Genomic DNA, 18442 nt, shown 5'->3' on the forward strand with positions numbered 1-18442 from the left:
TGCACTGGGTGTGAATGTGTATGAGCAGCTTCAACTTCACACGCTGTTTATTTGATTTATTTGAGTATCACCACCACCCTAAGAATCTCTTTTCTTCTTTCACATGTATGTACGTAAATAAAATTCAAGGTTTACAAAAGCCATTATTTTGTGTATATTTAACTTGTAAGCAGGGTCAGTCGTGACATTTTAAAAGCATCGGATAAATAGTAAAAGTAGACTTTTAATAAAAATAATTAAAAAAATATCATCTATTTAAATTATAAATAATATCAACAATATCAAAATTAGTTATTTATCTATGTAATTAACATAAAAAATATATATATTCTAATTAATATTTGATAGCAGTCCCTCTAAAATAATTTGTAGGTAGTGTTCTAAATTCTAATTTTAAAGGTTGGTCTTTAATTAAAAAATAAAAAGAATTTAAAAAAGTCAAATTTTATTTTAGTTATAATTAACATTAAAAATTAGAATAAAATAAATAAATAAATTATCTATAAATATTTAAATGCCTTATCTAAACAATGTTTTTGTCAGCCCTGCTTGTAATTTCTTCAAACAAAGAAAATAACTTGTAAGTTTTTCTGTAAAAAAACATGGAAATTTTAACTTTGTAGAACTGGAAAAAACTTGGGAATCTTAAGAATAAAAAATAAGAAATTTATGTGTAAATTAAATGAAGAGTGACAGATTTTGATAGACAAGATTTTAGGTAAATTATTTTTATTATGGACGTTAAGTATAAAGTTTATAAAAAAGTTTTGTTATAATTGTTTAGAATTTGAATTCATTAAATGTCGCGTCATCATTTTATAATACTAATAAAAATTAAAAAACTTCCAACAATTCTGAGAGAACAGAAGTTGATGTGGCTGTAGAGGCCAGAGCTCTTGTGCAAAACCCTACTTAGAATGAATAAGAGGTCCAATAACCTTTGAGACCCGTGAGAGCTATCAAGAAGAGGAGATCAAGAAGAAGAATGGTGAAAATGCCAGTCATTATTGATTCTTATGATGATGATGAAGTAGACTATACTTGGTCAAATTTTCTCTCAGCCAGAGCATTTAGATATGATTAATAAAAAAATGATTGACCTTTTTGTAAGTTTTCATCTTAAGGTTTATTTAATTAAATTTGTATTGAAGGAATTCTATAAACGTTTCTTATCTATCAGCTTAAACTTACAACTAATATTCTATCAACTTATTTTGACGTACACACAAATCTAGGGTTTTTATCATATGGTTATATGCTACTTTCATCCTATGTTTTCAACTAGGAATCCAAGAACTCCTTTCTCATACACAATAATCTATCAGCTTTCATCATATGGTTATATGCTACAAAATCATAATAAAACTAAAACACAGTTGCAACAAAACTAAAATAAAGGAAATGTGAATGTTATAAAATCTAAAACATGAACAATATACATTCATAAGAATATAAACAGATGCGGTAACCCTAAACATTCATAAGCGGCGTCAGAGAGAGAGAGAGAGAGAGAGAGAGAGAGAGAGAGAGAGGTGACACGCCAAAAATGATATTCGAATAGGATGGTGAAGATTCCGCTTCCATATAAGATTTTCGAAGAGGATGGTGAAGATTTCACCATCGATGTCATCTCATTCGCTAGGGCACCCCTTTGTTTTATGAACGGAATAAAGCACCTGGTATGTTTTAATTTTGTGGGGGGAAATTTCACAATGATTGCGAGCTTCAACTTAGTGATATAGGAAACTTATAACCACAATTGAATAAAAAAATTTGAGGGACGCGCGCTTATTTTTACTGTAAAAATGGAAAAATGTTGATTATGGGATTCGAAGCTTGTCACCCAACTTATATGACAACGGTTCTTTATATGATCAGTGATTAAAAGTTTCTTGATAAAAAAATTGCATAGATAATGTGATATGACTACGGTGGATATATGGCTATGTTAATATAGTATCATCGAAGGTGTTTTTTGTAGTAGTGAGGATTCCTAGCTTGTAGCTCCTACCTTAATTTATGTTATTTCTAATACACGAAAGTTGAAAGGACATTGTTTGATCGTCTCTAGAAGTGTAGAAGTTATCTCAACATATCTAGTCAAAGTTTAAGGGATTGAAAAATATAAGATTTTGGTTTTATGCATAATTACTTAAATCCCATACATAGTTTTGTTTTTCATACTCTTTTCTGTTCTTTTTAATCTTTTTGTTGATGAGAAAAAAGGGAGAAGAAGGATAAATATTTAAGCATTTGAACGTGATTGATTTAAATTTTTTTTATGCTTATTATGAATATTTGCTTTACTGTGCTTCATTGAAAAATTTAATTAACCTGGCTAAGACTTAGGGGAAGCTTACAATCCACGCCCTTAGGACTATCAGACTCAGGGGGAGCTTACAAACCTCAGACCTTGAAGTCAGAATGTTAATTAAATCAATAAACCTTGTTCTTAAATATTTGTGTTTGTCATCAGAAAAAGGGGGTAAACTAATATTTGTTCAAGTGTGTAGGTATAAAGATCAATGTACTAATTGAAAGTCAGTTCTGAAAACTACAATAAACATTGAAAGAGAAGCTTTTTAACAGGCAAATTTTGAAAATCAGATTCTGAAGAATCAACTTATGATCAAGATGATCAGAATCTGATGTCTCCAGACTTCGAATAAGCCAGTCTCTAAAGATTCAAAGTCGGAAGTATCAGAAGCCAATACTTAGACCCTGAAGGACCAAAACCTAAACCTAGTCAAAGCTCAAGAACCAAGGAAGTCCTAACACATCGCTATCAGACTGTGAGGTTAATTTGTCATGTTTTGTCCACTTGATAACTCAGTAGGAAGTTACAGAAGCCTGAATGTTTGCAATTGATAATTCCTTTTGTGGCAAAGGAAGTTCAAATGAGTTTGCAACAGAATTATCCATTTGAGAAAAATTTGCAACGAATCTGTTGATGCTTCTCTACAACGTCTCTCTTATGATTGAAGATCTCTCCAATGACTCTTTCATGGAACTATATAAAAGGAGATGAAGATTTAGAGAAACACACAACACTGCGGCTTGACAAGAAAAAGATAAGTTACTCTGTCAAAACAAATAGTACAAACTAACTTAGCACTTCTTATGATTGTTTATTCTTAGATGTTCTTAAGTCTTTGATTTTTATGTGTTGCAATCTACTTACACCTCTCATTAAGTGTAACTATCACTCTATCACTATTAGTTATTTGTTAGATAGATTGTTAGAGATTTCTTACTTGTGTGCTTTAGCATTTATGAAGTCTCTTGCCTGTATGTTTGAACATTTGTAAAGTTTCTTGCTTGTGTGCTTGAGCAATCAGAAGTCTCTTGCCTGTGTGCTTGAGCATTTAAGTCATTTATTTGTGTGTTTGGGCATTGTAAGTCTCTTTCTTGTGTGCTTGAGCAACTTGTAATCAGATTCAGTTATAATAGAAATCTCTTGGAAGTGCAAGGGGGCTGGACTACTCCTGATTTGTAGGAGGAACCATGATAAATTTTTTGTGTGTTGTCTTGCTCCATTCTTTACTTTTGTTCAATCTTATTCCGCTGCTATCAATCAGACTCAGTATCAGATTTTGAACCAGAATCTGATAACGGATCTTCAGAAGAGAGAGAAGAAAAATTCAACATAATTCACTCCCCTTCTCGTGTCTTTCTCACTTCAAAGTCCAAACTCATTATTTCTTAGGAAAATCTCACCAAAGGGCAGGAGATATTGAGGTAACTAATTAAAGATAAGGGTGATCTGAAAGCTTTTGGACATGTGACTTTATACACAAAAGGGGGGTGAATTTTGGAGGTTTGAAAAACTTTGGTTCAAAATAAAATTATTTGTAAAATCAAAATTTTTAAAATATTTTGTAATATATAAATAGATAAGTAGTGGGAAACCAAAAGGAAAGAAAATTAGTGAAAATAAAGAGGTAAGGAAAAGAGAAGAACACCATAGAATTATACATGTTTGTCCTAAAAATGACCTACTCATATCTCCAATAATTATTGTTGATAGTATTCACTAAACTTGAGAGCTTTTAGAAGGACGTGCCCACGAACCTCCTAATACAAGAAAATGAAAATTTTAGGCTAACTTATAACTAAACAACTTTGCTATTGATGACCTTTTGGTAAGTGTACCGATAATATTGAAGTAATAATTAAAAAGATCATCTCCACGAGGATTGTAATTTAACAAAGTTCTTATGTGCGGATTTAAATAATAATAATAATAATACTAATAATAATAATAGTAATAATAGTAATAATAATAATAGTAATAATAATAATAACAACAACAACAACAACAATAATAATAATAATAATAATAATAATAATAATAATAATTAATAATAATAAAGAGGAGGGTTTTATTTTATTTTATCTGATTCCAAAACAAAAACAAGAAAAATAAGAGAATGGAATTGAGAAAAACGATTAGGTCTTTTATATAAAATCCCATTATTATAAAGATTTGCAAACTAATATGACCACTAGGCTAAATACCCTTTTTGGTTTCCTATCTTACCTATTCTAAAATTTTTACTTCAGTCAGGCTTTAAATCCTGGTTACTTTGCTTCCTTGACAACTTGACATACCAGTTGGCCACTTGACCCTTGTTTATGTTATTTATATATCAGATATATTTTACAATTTGCAATACCAGCGTGGCAAAGATGCTAACATGGATGCTACGTGGAATTTTGTCCCCATATTATATTTTATTTATAGCGACAGATATTCCGTTGCAAAATCCGTCGCTAACATGAGCATCATACAAAAACCTAGAAACCGTAGCAAATATGCAGCTAATTCCTAACTAATTCAAACACGTAATTCTAATGGCCTAAACGTCATTTTTTCCATGATTTTTTGCAATAAAGTTTATCATATTATAAAGATTTCTCTCACAAAAAATAATTTTTTTTACTTGAGATAAATTAAATATGAATTATATTATGAGTCAATTTTCTATAAAACGGAAACATGGAAAAAGGACTTATGAAGAAGAAATAAAGCATATATGTTGCAAAGGACTTGTAATTGCTATTTTACTCCTTTTTCAGGTATACCTTGCTGCAACTTCTCTATAAATCTAAAGAGCACAAGGTTTTGATCAACTTAAATGTATAACATTCAGATATCTCTCAAATGTGGCTACCTATTTTTGGACTAATTTTACTATGGTTGTCTCCCAGTGGACTAAATATAGAGAACATGAAGCTCGCGAGAGTAAAAATCAACAACACATTAACTATAAGCAATGACATGTAAATTCAGTAGAAACTTACTTGGAAATAACAATTAACTGGTAGTGAGCAGATGTTGTCTCAACTAAGTCAGCCGGAAGTTCTTGAAAACCTACAGTGAGAAAAACCATTAGCAAATAACAATAATATCGGACATGTCGCACAAATTATATTGATAAATCAGCACATGCCTATACTAACGAAAAATATAAAAAGTTGCAAAACATGACTGGTAAATATAGCTTGTGATTCAAATAATATATGATATATTGAATCATTTACCCTCTTCAGGATTAGTGAACTTGCTGAGATTTTGAGCAACAACAACATTCATCCTGGCAGCCTTAGCTTGAAATGCTTCAATCACTACATTAGGCTTCAACCAATCCTCAACTGAAAGGAATAAAACATCAGTATAAATCACAAATCAAAGGACACATGTGTGCTTACTGATATTAAAAGAAACCATTTTTACTAAGATATCAAAAGATTGCAATTTCATTATACCTCTTGTAACATCAGATTGATATTGCAACAATTGTTCCACTCGAGCCAAATAAGTTGTGGTACCAACAGGTTTTTTTCTAGATCCCAACTGAGAAATACTCATTCGGTTAGTTATCCCACAAACAAATAGGTGACATAAACAAAAAATTAATGGTAAACAAAATATAATAACCTGCATTTCAGGGAAAATAACCTTTCCAAAAAGTGTGAGTGGTGAAGACGCACCGCCAGCGATCGGCGGTGTTGCATCGATTTTATCATCATCAGCGGTGACCGGTTCATCGATCTGAGCATCGATGGGAGCACATTCTGCTGGATCGGTGGGAGGTTCAGGAGTACGCAAATCCTTGGAATTCTCCGTCAGAGATATCGATATGGATTTCTCTGATGAAGCAGCAACACCATTGTCAGGCTGAGAAAAATATAACTAATCAGAAAATCGAATCGAGGAAAAGTGAGAGAGAAAGAGTGGGAGAAGAAAATGTTAAAGATTGAGAAAGATGGAAAAAAACCTTCTGGCGCTTAGGGGAAAGAGAAGGAGGTTTATCATCGGAAGATGAAGAAGGTCTTTTCGCGGTGTTGTTGTTGTTAGAGGCAGGGAAAGATCCACCACCACTGTTACCTCTCATTGAAACCATATTCTTCTGAGAGAAGAGAAATAGAAATTGATAGTGAAACGATATAATGATTTTACGATATGGTGGATAAATTATCTTGCAAAGGAAGATCTGAAGAAAGTTGAGAGAAAGAAGAAAGAGGAAGCAGTTCGTGGGAGAAAGGTAAAACAGTTTTGGAGAGTGATCACTGAGAGCGGAGCAGCTGAAAACAAAAGGTTGTATAACCGCTGTATACTGGAAGGTGGAGGGAGGAAATGTATAACATATGGAAATTTGGAAGAGGAGCAATCAGTAGTGACGTGGAGGCACCAGGCTCAAAGTTGAAGGAGGAAATTCTCTTCTTGCAGCAAGTCACGTGGCGGATGTAGATTCAATGTTGAAAAATATATGATTTTCTTATATTGTAAATTAAATTTTTATTAGTGTATTTTTATAACATAAGATTTCTTATATCCATTTATAAAATAGATAAATGACGCATTATTTATAAGAGATGTACATTTTTATCAATTTATAAAATAAACACAGTTTTTCCGTGTGTTTTATTAAGAATATTTTAAGAGACATTAAAAATAAAATTGTGATAGTTAAAAAATTCATTTTTTTAAGACGTAAAATTATCATAATTAATTTTGTTTAATGTTTATCTTTGATTGGTGTATAATATATTCATTTCTTCCTATTATATTATTGACGTATTTAATTCTATTAGACGAAAAAAATTTAAATAACAAGGTTTAAAAAAATGACCAAAAAAACAAATTTTTCAGAAAATTTACCTAAGTGTTTAGGTTTTGTAGGACCCCCTGAAGTATGCGCCAAATAAATTGGCGCATTGGTACAAAAATCAGGTGTATGCGCTAGATGGTTTGGCGCCAATGTGTCACCCACATTAGGTTAGCCAAATGGTTTGGCGCCTATGTGGTCTTCCCAATTATAGATTTACTCATTAAGGGGTTTTGGTTCGGTCCCCAGTTTCTCTGTTGCCTGTATCTCCTTTTTGGTTTAATATATTTTGTGGGGGCTTTGCCCACCTTTCATCAAAAAAAAATCTCAAAAAATTGTGAAAGAAAGATATAATTGGTATAAAAAAGTGCACACAATTTAAATTTAAGTGAAATTATTTTACAGGTAATTTTTTAAATAATTTAGATGCAACTCTCAATTACGGCTTGCTTGGTGATCCACTGGTCCTTTACATATTTTAATCACTATTATTAAATCAAAACACGAAATAAATATATAATTTTGAATGATTTATTGAAGAGTTGTTTAAAATATTATAAGAAGACAAACAAATAGTAACAACTAAAATTTTGACATATTTTAAATCACATGCCTCATAGAAAAAATATTATATGTTTAATTAGTTTTATTTTCATAAAAGTCAAAGATTCCATATTTCACTAATATATATCAGTATATAATTTAAATTAAATAAAATCGTATAAAATATAAAAAATGATATTAATAAGTAATAATATTTATTATTTTTATTATTATTAATTATAAAAATAAATATACATATATTTGTTTTTTTTTTCAAGATGCTTATATTTGTTTTATTATAAATATACACATTTTTTGACAGATTTAAGTATATATATATATATATATATATATATATATATATATATATATATATATATATATATATATATATATATATATATATATATATATATATATATATATATATATATAAAATAAAAGAAGAAGATATAAAGGGAAAAGTTAATTTCACCATTTCTAAAAAAAAATTCTGAAAATCATAAGTTCTTACACTCATTTAAAGTTGCTTGGATAAGTAAGAATGTCATACTCCATTCTACATATTTATTTTAAATAATTGATAAATGATACTAAATTATTTTCAATATTATGTTTTATAATTTATTTTTAATTTTATATAATATTGTATATTTTTAAAATAGAAAATGAAATTTCATATAAATATTATAAATTTTTAAAAAAACTAAATAACTATTATTGAATTGTAAAAAGAATAAAAAAACAAATTAAATTCATGTAATCTATATTCAGAAACTAACATAAAGATTATCATTAACAATATTTAATACAATCTGAAAATGTTGCATCATAACATAGTAACATAAAGGGCAATAAAATTTACCTCATCCGTCCCAAAATAAGTGTCATAGTTGATACTTTCACACAGATTAAGAAACCGTAATAAATGAAAGAGAGAATGATAATTTTACCAAATTATCCTTATTTGTTATTGGTGTATTATTATCATCATTAATGTAATGTGAGAGAAATAGTAAACAAAAAGTATTAATTAGAGGGTACAATTTGAAGCTAAAAATTAAAATTATATTTGAAACTAAAAGTAACACTTATTTTGGGACAAATAATTTTGACAAATGTGACTTTTATTTTTCATAACTTAATGGTTTCCCAGGAAAAAAAACCAGAAAATAAAAACGTTCGATATTCACAAATTAAATTCAGCAAGATTAAAATCAAACCAGTCAATTTTTTTAGCAAGACTAAATTCGGCCAATATTAACAAATTAAAAAATTTTCGAAATAAGAAGTACTCACTAAAAAATAGATTATTTTCTTCCAAAAATATTGTGGTACATTACCATTTTATTATTGACTAATTGGATGCCACTTCTCTCCTTGCCATTCATAAAGGAAGCTTTTGAAAGGGACAATGTAACGATAAAAAACAGTAACACTCAGAGTATGGTTGAAAGAAATTTACCCGAGTTTGATGTAAATCATATAAATCTCTTTACTCAAATTATAAAAGTATTCTTATTCCTTATCCATTTTGTAGTTCTTGGATTTTCATGCCCTTCCATCATCTTTTCTAGATCTGAATAATAAAATGAAAGACAAAAAAACAAAAACTTCAATATATGAAGCATAAAAATAAAATTTATAGAGACATTTTTCTCAACAAACAAAAATGTATTATTCATTCAAGGTGCTTTGATTCATCGCTTTTTTAAACTATGTTCTTTGACCAAAATTTGCAAAAGTTAAAAATGTTAAACCAAATATGTATAATTGCAAAATTTAAAATGCAGATTTGAAAACGATATCATTTCTGTACATCTAAAATTAATGTGCAGCATGATGAGAATCCTAAAACAATAAAATCAGAAAAGTTGTGCATAAAAATAATGAAAAAGGAACCTAAAAATCAATAAATAAATCAAACAAAATAAAAAAACTTCAAATATTGCCAAAAATTATAGATCTGCTTGAATATTTGAAGAAGTTTTGTGAGATTAACAGAAGTTGAAGAAGAAGAAAGTTGAGGGATGATTTCAGGAGTCAAGAATGCAGAGAGAGGAATAGAAAGAGTTGGTACTGATGAGAGAGAATACACATTGCGTGCGTGTTATGGTATGGTTTGTAAGACAGACAAATTGGTTATTGGGGGGAGAGAAACACCGTACACGAAATAGTGTTTTCAATTTAAAAAAAATGCATTTTTTTAGTTACATTTCGGTCTACATCAACCATGAAGCCAGATATTTTTAAAATTTGTACACAAATCAAAGTTATTATCATTGACTTCAAACTAAAAGTGCAAGTTGGTTAGAAAAAGTAAAATTTGGACTAAAAATACCGCTCATTTGGTGAGGTGGAGGACAAAGACAATAGATTAAATTTGTGTTTTCCAGAGCATCCGATTTTTTTATATTATAGATATATAGATATATATTTGTATTGCCTTGCTAACAAATTCAATGGAGACCTAGTGGATAGAGTTTTTTTATTGCAAAGGTTATGGGTTTGTTGAATAATGGAGGTTTCAACTTTCAACTAGGGGTGGTAAAACGGGCCGCCCGTCCCGCCTTATATCCGCCAAAAAACGAGCAGGGCGGGCATGTCCGTCAAGTAAAATGGGCATCAAAATCATGTCCGCCTCGCCAAGATGGCGGGTTGGCGGGCGGCGGGTTTACCCGCCTATTTTTATTTATATTTTTTTAATAGATTAATATGCTTTTTTTACTTTTTAATTAAACTTTTCACTTATTTTTTAAAACAATTTTTTATAAAAGTAACTTTTTAACAAATTTACTCTAAAAAATATTACATATATTTATAAATAAATGTATAAAATAAACCATGAAGAATTGCAATTACTAGAATTAACTAAAAAAAGAGTGAGTTTTGGAGGAGGAGCGGGTTTGGGCGAGCGGCGGACTTTGGCGGGACGGGTATGGCGGGCGACGGGTTTTGGCAGGACGGGTTTTAGCGAGCGGCGAGTCTAAAATCCCAACCCAACCCGCCAATTTTTGACGGATGCGCGGACGGCCCAGCGGGCCCCGACCTGTTTTGCCACCCCTACTTTCAACCCTTCTTGGTACCTCTTAGGTGGAATAACTGGATATTTAAAAAAAATGAAAAGAAGACTATTTAATGGAGGTTTGTCACATTTTGAATCTGCATGCTGCGTTGACTTGGATCAATCTGAAACTCATCTTCTTCATTCCATCTAATGGCTTTACGAGATTCCTCTACCTACAAACACGACGTGTATCTCAGCTTCAGAGGCGAAGATACACGATTCAGTTTCACTTCCCATCTCACCGCTGCTCTCAATCAAAGAGGGATCCGCACCTTCGCTGACGACGGCGTGCTTCTCAAAGGAGATGGACCCAGTCGATCGCTTTTGAAGGCAATACAAGAATCCAGAATTTCCATAGTTATTTTCTCTAACAACTATGCTTTTTCTAGCTGGTGCTTGGAAGAACTCACCGCGATCCTAGATTACTATGAGGAGAAGAAGAATAATGGTAGTGTGGTTTTACCTGTTTTTTATGAAATCGATCCTTCTGATGTTCGACACGGGAGAGCAAGTTACGGAGAAGCATTGGCTAAGCACGAGGAGAGGTTCGTCAAGGAGAAAGTCCAAAAATGGAGGATGGCTTTACACAATGCAGCTAACCTCAGTGGCTTCCATTTCGGGTATGACGAGAATTGATTCCGAGTGAATTCATATAAATAAACTATACATAAACATTTATATGATAAACTTGTATACTATAAAAGCTTTTAATTAAACTGATTATCCAAATTATGTTCACACAAGTTTCTCTGAATGAGCAGGAAGGGTGGATACGAATATAAATTTATTGAGAGTATCGTTAAGGAAATCTGTAGCATGGTTTCTCGTGTTTCTTCACGTGTTTCTTTACGTGTTGCGGATTACCCTGTTGGATTGGAGTCTCGAGTGGATAAAGTAAAATCACTTCTGAATCTTGAGTCTGATGATCTAGTCCAGATGGTAGGCATCCATGGGATCGGTGGAATTGGTAAAACTACAATTGCTCTAGGAGTATATAATTCAATTGGTGGCCAGTTTGAAGGTCTGTGTTTTCTCGAGGATGTGCGAGAGAATTCAATGAAATTTGGGTTAGTACATCTTCAAGAGATTGTTCTTTCTAAGATATGTGGTGATGGGGATATTGACATACAAAATGTGAAACAAGGAATTTCAACGATGAGGAAAAGGCTATGCCGAAAAAAGGTTCTATTGGTTCTGGACGATGTTGACAAAATGGAGCAGCTTCAAGCTATTGCAGGAACATCCGATTGGTTTGGTCCTGGCAGCAGAGTCATCATTACAACCCGGGACAATAATTTGCTAGCAAAACATGACGGTGGATTTGGATTTGGAAGAACCTATGAGGTAGAGGAATTAAGTGAAAAAGAAGCTCTTGCTCTTCTTAGTTGGAATGCTTTCAAGACCGACAAAGCAGTTGATCGAAGCTATGCACACGTTTTAAATCGTGCATTAACCTATGCTTCTAGGCTTCCACTGGCTTTGCAAGTATTGGGCTCCTACTTGATTGGAAAACGTATAGACGAATGGAATGATGCATTGGATGAGTATGAAAAAATTCCTGATAAAAATATCCTAAGGGTACTCAAAATAAGCTTTGATTCCTTGGAGGAAGAAGAGCGGAGAATTTTTTGTGATATTGCTTGTTTCTTCAATGGACATAAGTTGGTAGAAGTGGAAGACATACTCGGGGCTCATTATGCTTTATCTGTGAAAAATAGTATAACAGTGTTGATTAAAAGATCTCTCATAAAGATTGATGATGGTCTTGTCACATTACACGACTTGATACAAGACATGGGTAGAGAAATTGTCCGACAGGAATCACCAGATGTGCCTGGGAAACGAAGTAGGTTATGGCTTCCACAAGATGTTGTTCAAGTTTTACAAGATAAATCTGTGAGTAGTTGACTGATATACGGTGGTTTGATTTTTCATTTGTAACCATGATTTCTAATCTTTTGTTGACAGTACCAATACACAATTGTTTTAAACACTTTATATATTATACACGAGTTTGTCTGCAATTGACCTGTACTTTTATTTATCTTAAAAAGGGTTCTAATACAGTTGAAAGCTTATTACTGGATTTCCCCAAAGATGGAATAAACTCAAGTGGTGAAGAAGTAAATTGGGATGGAGAGGCCTTAAAAAAGATGCAAAACCTCAAAACACTCATTATTAGAAATGTTCGTCTTAACAAAGGCCCCACGCATCTTCCCAATAGTTTAAGAGTGTTGGAATGGTCGGGGTATCCTTCATCGTCATTACCAGATGGTTTTCATCCAAAGAAACTGGTGATACTCAAGTTGTCCGAGAGTCACCTAAGGATAAGTGAACCAATTCAGGCAAGTATTTGTTTGAGTGTATGTGCTTGCCTTATATACTAATAAATGCAGTTTATATTCTTATGATTTTCATTTGGCATATTGTATTTTTTTTTTCCATTTTAGGGTTTCAAAAGTCTGACAGTTTTGGATTTCAGCTACTGTGAATGGATAACTCATATATCTGATGTATCTGGCATCCCAAATTTAGAAAAAATATCTTTAAAACATTGTGAAAGTTTAACACAGATTCACGAATCAGTCGGACTTCTGGAAAAACTTAGAATATTGGATGTTGTTCATTGCAAGAAGCTCAGTGCTTTACCGCCCATCAGATTGACCTCTCTTGAACAACTCAATCTTTCACATTGCTCGGCTCTTGAGAGTTTCCCAGAAATATTGGGGAAGATGGAAAACCTAACAGAGCTTCATATAATGGCAAGTCCCGTAAAAGAATTACCATTTTCAATTCAAAACCTTATACGGCTTCGAAAATTAGAACTACACATCTGTGGAACGATTCAGCTACCAAGTAGCATTGCCATGTTGGCAGAACTTAGTTTGATGCGTGTTTCAAAGTGCCAAAGGTTGTGTTTATCCAAACCGGACACTGGTGAAAAATTGGAGTCCAAGTCATCAAAGACAGAGCATCTTATTCTGTCATATTGCAACATATCAGATGACTTACTTCCAATAGGTCTTACTTGGTTTTCCAATGTGAAAGATTTGGATCTCTCGGGGAATAATTTTGAAATTCTTCATGCGAGCATCAAAGAGTGTCTCTTTCTTAGGAACCTTAAGCTGGATGATTGCAAGAATATACAAGAAATTAAAGGGCTACCATGGAAACTAGAATCATTTTCTGCACAAGGATGCACATCCTTGAAATACTTGGACTTCACAGGAGAATGTCCCTCTTCGATACGAGAGCTCATTTTGGATGGTTGCTCATTTTTAAAACAAGTTATAGGGGTTCTGCCAAAGTTGGAAAGCTTCTCTGCAAAAAACTGCACATCATTGTCTACAAGCATGTTTGTGAATCAGGTTCCTTTTTTTATTCCTATTTAATTTATTTAAATAAGTGTTAAATATGTTTTGTCCTTATAAAATTAAATTTTTTTAAGTTTAGTTCCTACATAAATTTTAATCAATTTTAGTTGTTATGCCACTATACTTCATATCGATTTAATTTATTTTTATTCATTAGTTATTACTTGGCAAGAACTTCCAGCATGCAAGCCTATTCTTATTCATTGAGTAATAGTACCAACACTAACTGATATCTTTTTGAATAAGTTGTTCATCATTATATATGTGACTTAACGAGCGTCTTCAAATTGTTTTTTATGCAGTAATGGATTGAATTTAAAAGCTCAGTTACTGGTACATGTAATGCTGAGTGTTATTTTTAGTTTCTTGTAGCTATTAGGTTGTTGAACCCTCTTTCTTTCTCTAGCAGAAAATATTTATATGATAGGCTAGACGGATTCCGAGTCATGGTTTAAAATCTTTTGGCGCAAAACACTCGTCAAAAATAATTTTGCAACGATTTCTTGAATTACATAGAAAAATTCAAAAGTTGATTAAGACAAATGGAGGAAGGAAAATTGAAAAAGAAGCATATCTTTATTATCTTTTTTTTCTTTTGCAATAATTATGTTGACTCCAATACTACATAATTTCTTTTTGGTGTTTGAGAGTGTTTACTGTATTTGCTGTGGAAATTAGTTGATGTTGTAGAGGAGTATCATGAAGATTGGCGATTTGATGGAGTGATTTTGTATACTTGCAAATACTTACATAACTTTGAAGTGCACGGTGCCTATGTATTGGCTTTTATCACAGCCGCAACAATTGCTTATAAATTTCCATTTTAGGCTTGAAGTCTTCACTTTTGTGATCAGTAAAATCAGTTCCTATCAAATGAGTTTTAGTTCTTGCTGATGTCTCAACTATTTGATAAACTTTTAACAGTTTCTGAACTTTTTACTTACAGGAATCAGTAGAAGCCGGAAACAAGATGTTTTCGTTACCAGGAACAAAAATTCCAGATTGGTTTACACACCGTGTAAATGGAGGATCAATATCTTTTTGGTTTCGCAACAAATTTCCAGTAATTTCTCTCTGTCTTGTTATCGAATCGATGGGTGAGCAAGCTATCACCATAAAGTTTAGCCCCAAAGTGTTCATCAATGGCAATAAAAAGTCCCTTGGAAATCGGAAAGTCCACGAGTTCAGAATAGCAACAGATCACATACTTTTGTTTGACATACGGCTGCTAAAATTTGAAGATAAAGAGGATGTAGTCTATTCATACAATAGCTGGAATCATGTGTTGGTTTCGTATGCAGATCATATTAACAACAACGGGGTCCCAATCAAAGGGGTTGCCAAATATAGTGGAATACATGTATATGAACAATACAGTTCTATGGCAAATATCCGATTCAACAATCCCCCACAGTCGTTACTAAGTGTGAATTCGAATACAAATTCAATGGAAGCACACCAAAGAGGCCAGGTGAAAAAAATTCTTCTCTTTTCTTTTCTCATTTACTCCATTCTTATCTCCCTCAATCTGTATTTGTTATATTTATTTTTTCCCCTTGTTTTGCTTTTGTTGTATTTACTTTTCAGATCGCAGCAGGTAGACACCAGAAAGACCAGACAGAGAATTTGTCTTCACTCATTCTCTCATCGACCCAACTTGAACCTGCAATTACTGATGCGAAAAATGGTCCAGGCCCTAAACCAACACTTCCAGCTAAGAGGTCTTTGGAAGGTGTCGTAAGAGCTTCAGGGAGACTTCCAGAGGAGGATACTCATCCTACGACTATTTCATATATCCCTCCCATCATTCAAAATTGTCGCGTGGGTGATGATATTGAAGCGGAAGCAGTATCTTCGTGTGAACTTGAATCTGAAGAATCCTCTTCATCTGAAGGTTCTGACTCAGATGATCCCTTTGACCGTGTTGATAGAAGACTCGGTATTAGTGCCAAGGAAACCATATCGTCCACATCACGTTCTCGGGATGCTTCATTTGGATCAATTAAAGAGGCTATTAGATCCTTGGATGGATTAATGGTTAAGGACTTATCTGAAGTCTCTTCTGATCCTGATGCACAGTCTGGACTTGGTCAATTGTTGGATGTACTGAGTACAAGTAGCCACCCCAAGGTTACTTTCGAGGTGAAGGAAGCTATTGTGGAGTTCAAGAGAAAGGCCTTTTTATCATTTCAAGAATTCCAATCTGCTGCCGAGTCTGTCAACAAACTGAAGAATTTTGAGAGGCATCTGGATAGAATTCAGCAGGAGACTCTTGCAGGCAAGGGTCAAAGGAAGGACCTCAAAAGCTCGATAAAAAAGGTTTCTTTGGGAATCAAGTCTGAAAATAGGAGGAAGAAGGAGTTAGAGACAGAAATTGCAACTTTAAGAATACATCTATCTACCAAAGAAAGAGACCATGAACAACTTGTGCTGAATCTCAAGAATCAGGAGGAAACACTCTCAACCTATTCAACAAGTTATGCTTCTATCAACCATCAAGCTATAGCACTATTAAAGAAAGCTGATGACTTACTTGCTGCGAATAGTGGGGTAAAGCATGAGGGTAAAGCTGCTGAAGTGAAGCAGAGTATGCTCAAGTCTACCTGGTCTTTTGACCTCGCTAATCTGTTCAATAAGATTAAAAATAGAAACAATATGGTGGGTATATTTCTTAAACAAGGCTAATCTTGTCCACCCGCCAAGGTGGTTTCGCCTTCAAAAAGAACTTAATCCACTAATCTTTAAAGATTACAATCAAACGTCTAAGAGTCTAGAAAGACATCTTAGCCCTCTCAAGTATACAGACTAACAACCTAGTCACTTGAGGAATAACAAATCTCAAAAGATTTACAATAGAAAATATTAGATAAGCAAATGAAACAAAGTTTAAGAACAAAGTAGACCGTTGAGAAGGACAAAAACACCGGTTACCATGCCAGCTAACATAACGACTCCTATGAGATCGTTGGAGACAAAGAGCACACAAATTACTTGGTCGTACATACGTTCTCTCAATAGTGGAGTGGGTACTGTATTGTTGTACCATTTATCTTCTTGTGCAAGTTTATGATCTTTCCTTCTTAATAATATACTTCTGATATGAAGTAGTGGGAGTATAGAAGATATCATGTTACATGAGTATTCCAAGAATATCAGAGTCTTCAGAGTCAGAACCTTGTCTTTAGAGTTGAACACAAAAGCTTATTTGAACAACAAATCTTGATTTATGAGCTGGAAACCTTGACTACTGATCTGGAAGTAGTAGCTTATCTGAGAAATACATGTAGATCCTTTTCTAGCGAACATTCAACATTCTTCAGAACTACCGATGTTTATTTAGAAATGGATGAATAGTTCTTCTGAGGCGTGACAACGCTGATTCTGGTGATCTTTCTAGATAACTATCTAGATAACTATCCATAATCGAACAAAATCTTATATCTGCACCCTTAAGAAACTATTAGAGTTCAAAATTGTTACATATAAAATATATGTATGTATTATTATCATCAAAACTAGAGATTAAATTGTCGCTACCCGCGAAAATTAACAGAGTCGCCACTAACATATTTATCCTGAAAAGGAAGGGAATGCCAACAAACCACAAAACAAAACAACGGTCTCACGACCAGAGAAAAAGGGTAAGGGAGTCGGTTACGCGAGGGGAAGGTATTAGCACCCCACGCGCCCATCGTACTCGATGGTATCCACGCCTGTATCTAAATCTATGGGTGTGTAACAAATCTACGCTAATCTGGACTAAAATGAATGCAGAATGTAGGGAAAAGAAAGGATTGTGCTCGCACGGGCCCTACCCCGCTGCCTACGTATCTGTTTTGCAGAATCAGAGCTACCGTAGCTCGGCTAACTAATTTCTGTTTGTTTTGTATTTTTTAGGTGAACGAGTTACATTCACACTCCGCTGCTCGACCTTTGGAGACTTATGCTTGGGAATGGAGCGGAAATAACAAGTTCTTAGAAAAAGAAAATCAAAGAGTGTGGTTTGTGTTTTAAAAGATGCATGAGGAAGTCCTAAGCTAAGGGGGAAAGCTTGCTACCTAATGTTATCATACAAAGGGTGCAAATCTAAACTAAACTAACAACCTATGAGAAACGGGGAAGCACACAATAATCACACAAACGAGCATCCACTCGTAAAGCAAACAAACCAACGGTACTGACCGAGTGGTAGAAAAGCGGTCCCGCCATAGCCAAGGGGAGCAGCTCAACCCAAGTCAACCAAGCATTAGACCTCGCGAAAATGATCGGGCCATAGACAAGAGGGCGGACCCCTCTCAGCAACCAAGCCGTCACGGATCGTAAAGGAAAACGGTGCGTGCGTACAC

General features: G+C 33.4%; 1 protein-coding gene and 1 pseudogene across 1 annotated transcript; one reads left to right on the forward strand and one right to left on the reverse strand.

Annotated features, from left to right (window-relative positions):
* Positions 1–4984: 4984 nt before the first annotated feature.
* LOC131620165 (peroxisomal acyl-coenzyme A oxidase 1-like) lies at positions 4985–6145 on the reverse strand (annotated as a pseudogene).
* Positions 6146–10743: 4598 nt separating this feature from the next.
* On the forward strand, positions 10744–18197 carry LOC131616779 (TMV resistance protein N-like). Its single transcript, XM_058888222.1, has 6 exons — positions 10744–11342; positions 11484–12618; positions 12777–13067; positions 13173–14090; positions 15043–15567; positions 15684–18197. The coding sequence occupies exons 1-6, from the start codon at positions 10873–10875 to the stop codon at positions 16779–16781; spliced, it is 4437 nt and encodes a 1478-aa protein (XP_058744205.1). The 5' UTR covers positions 10744–10872; the 3' UTR covers positions 16782–18197.
* The last annotated feature ends 245 nt before the right edge of the window (positions 18198–18442 follow it).

The sequence above is a fragment of the Vicia villosa genome, linkage group LG7 (genome assembly GCF_029867415.1).
Source record: "Vicia villosa cultivar HV-30 ecotype Madison, WI linkage group LG7, Vvil1.0, whole genome shotgun sequence".
NCBI classification, from domain to species: domain Eukaryota; kingdom Viridiplantae; phylum Streptophyta; class Magnoliopsida; order Fabales; family Fabaceae; genus Vicia; species Vicia villosa.

Excerpts from the sequence above, each read along its gene's own strand:
- LOC131616779 (XM_058888222.1), top strand. The coding sequence starts at position 10,873 with ATGGCTTTACGAGATTCCTCTACCTACAAACACGACGTGTATCTCAGC. Across the intron at positions 12,619-12,776 it reads AAGTTTTACAAGATAAATCT|GGTTCTAATACAGTTGAAAG; the intron begins GTGAGTAGTTGA and ends TATCTTAAAAAG. Across the intron at positions 15,568-15,683 it reads AAGCACACCAAAGAGGCCAG|ATCGCAGCAGGTAGACACCA; the intron begins GTGAAAAAAATT and ends TTTACTTTTCAG.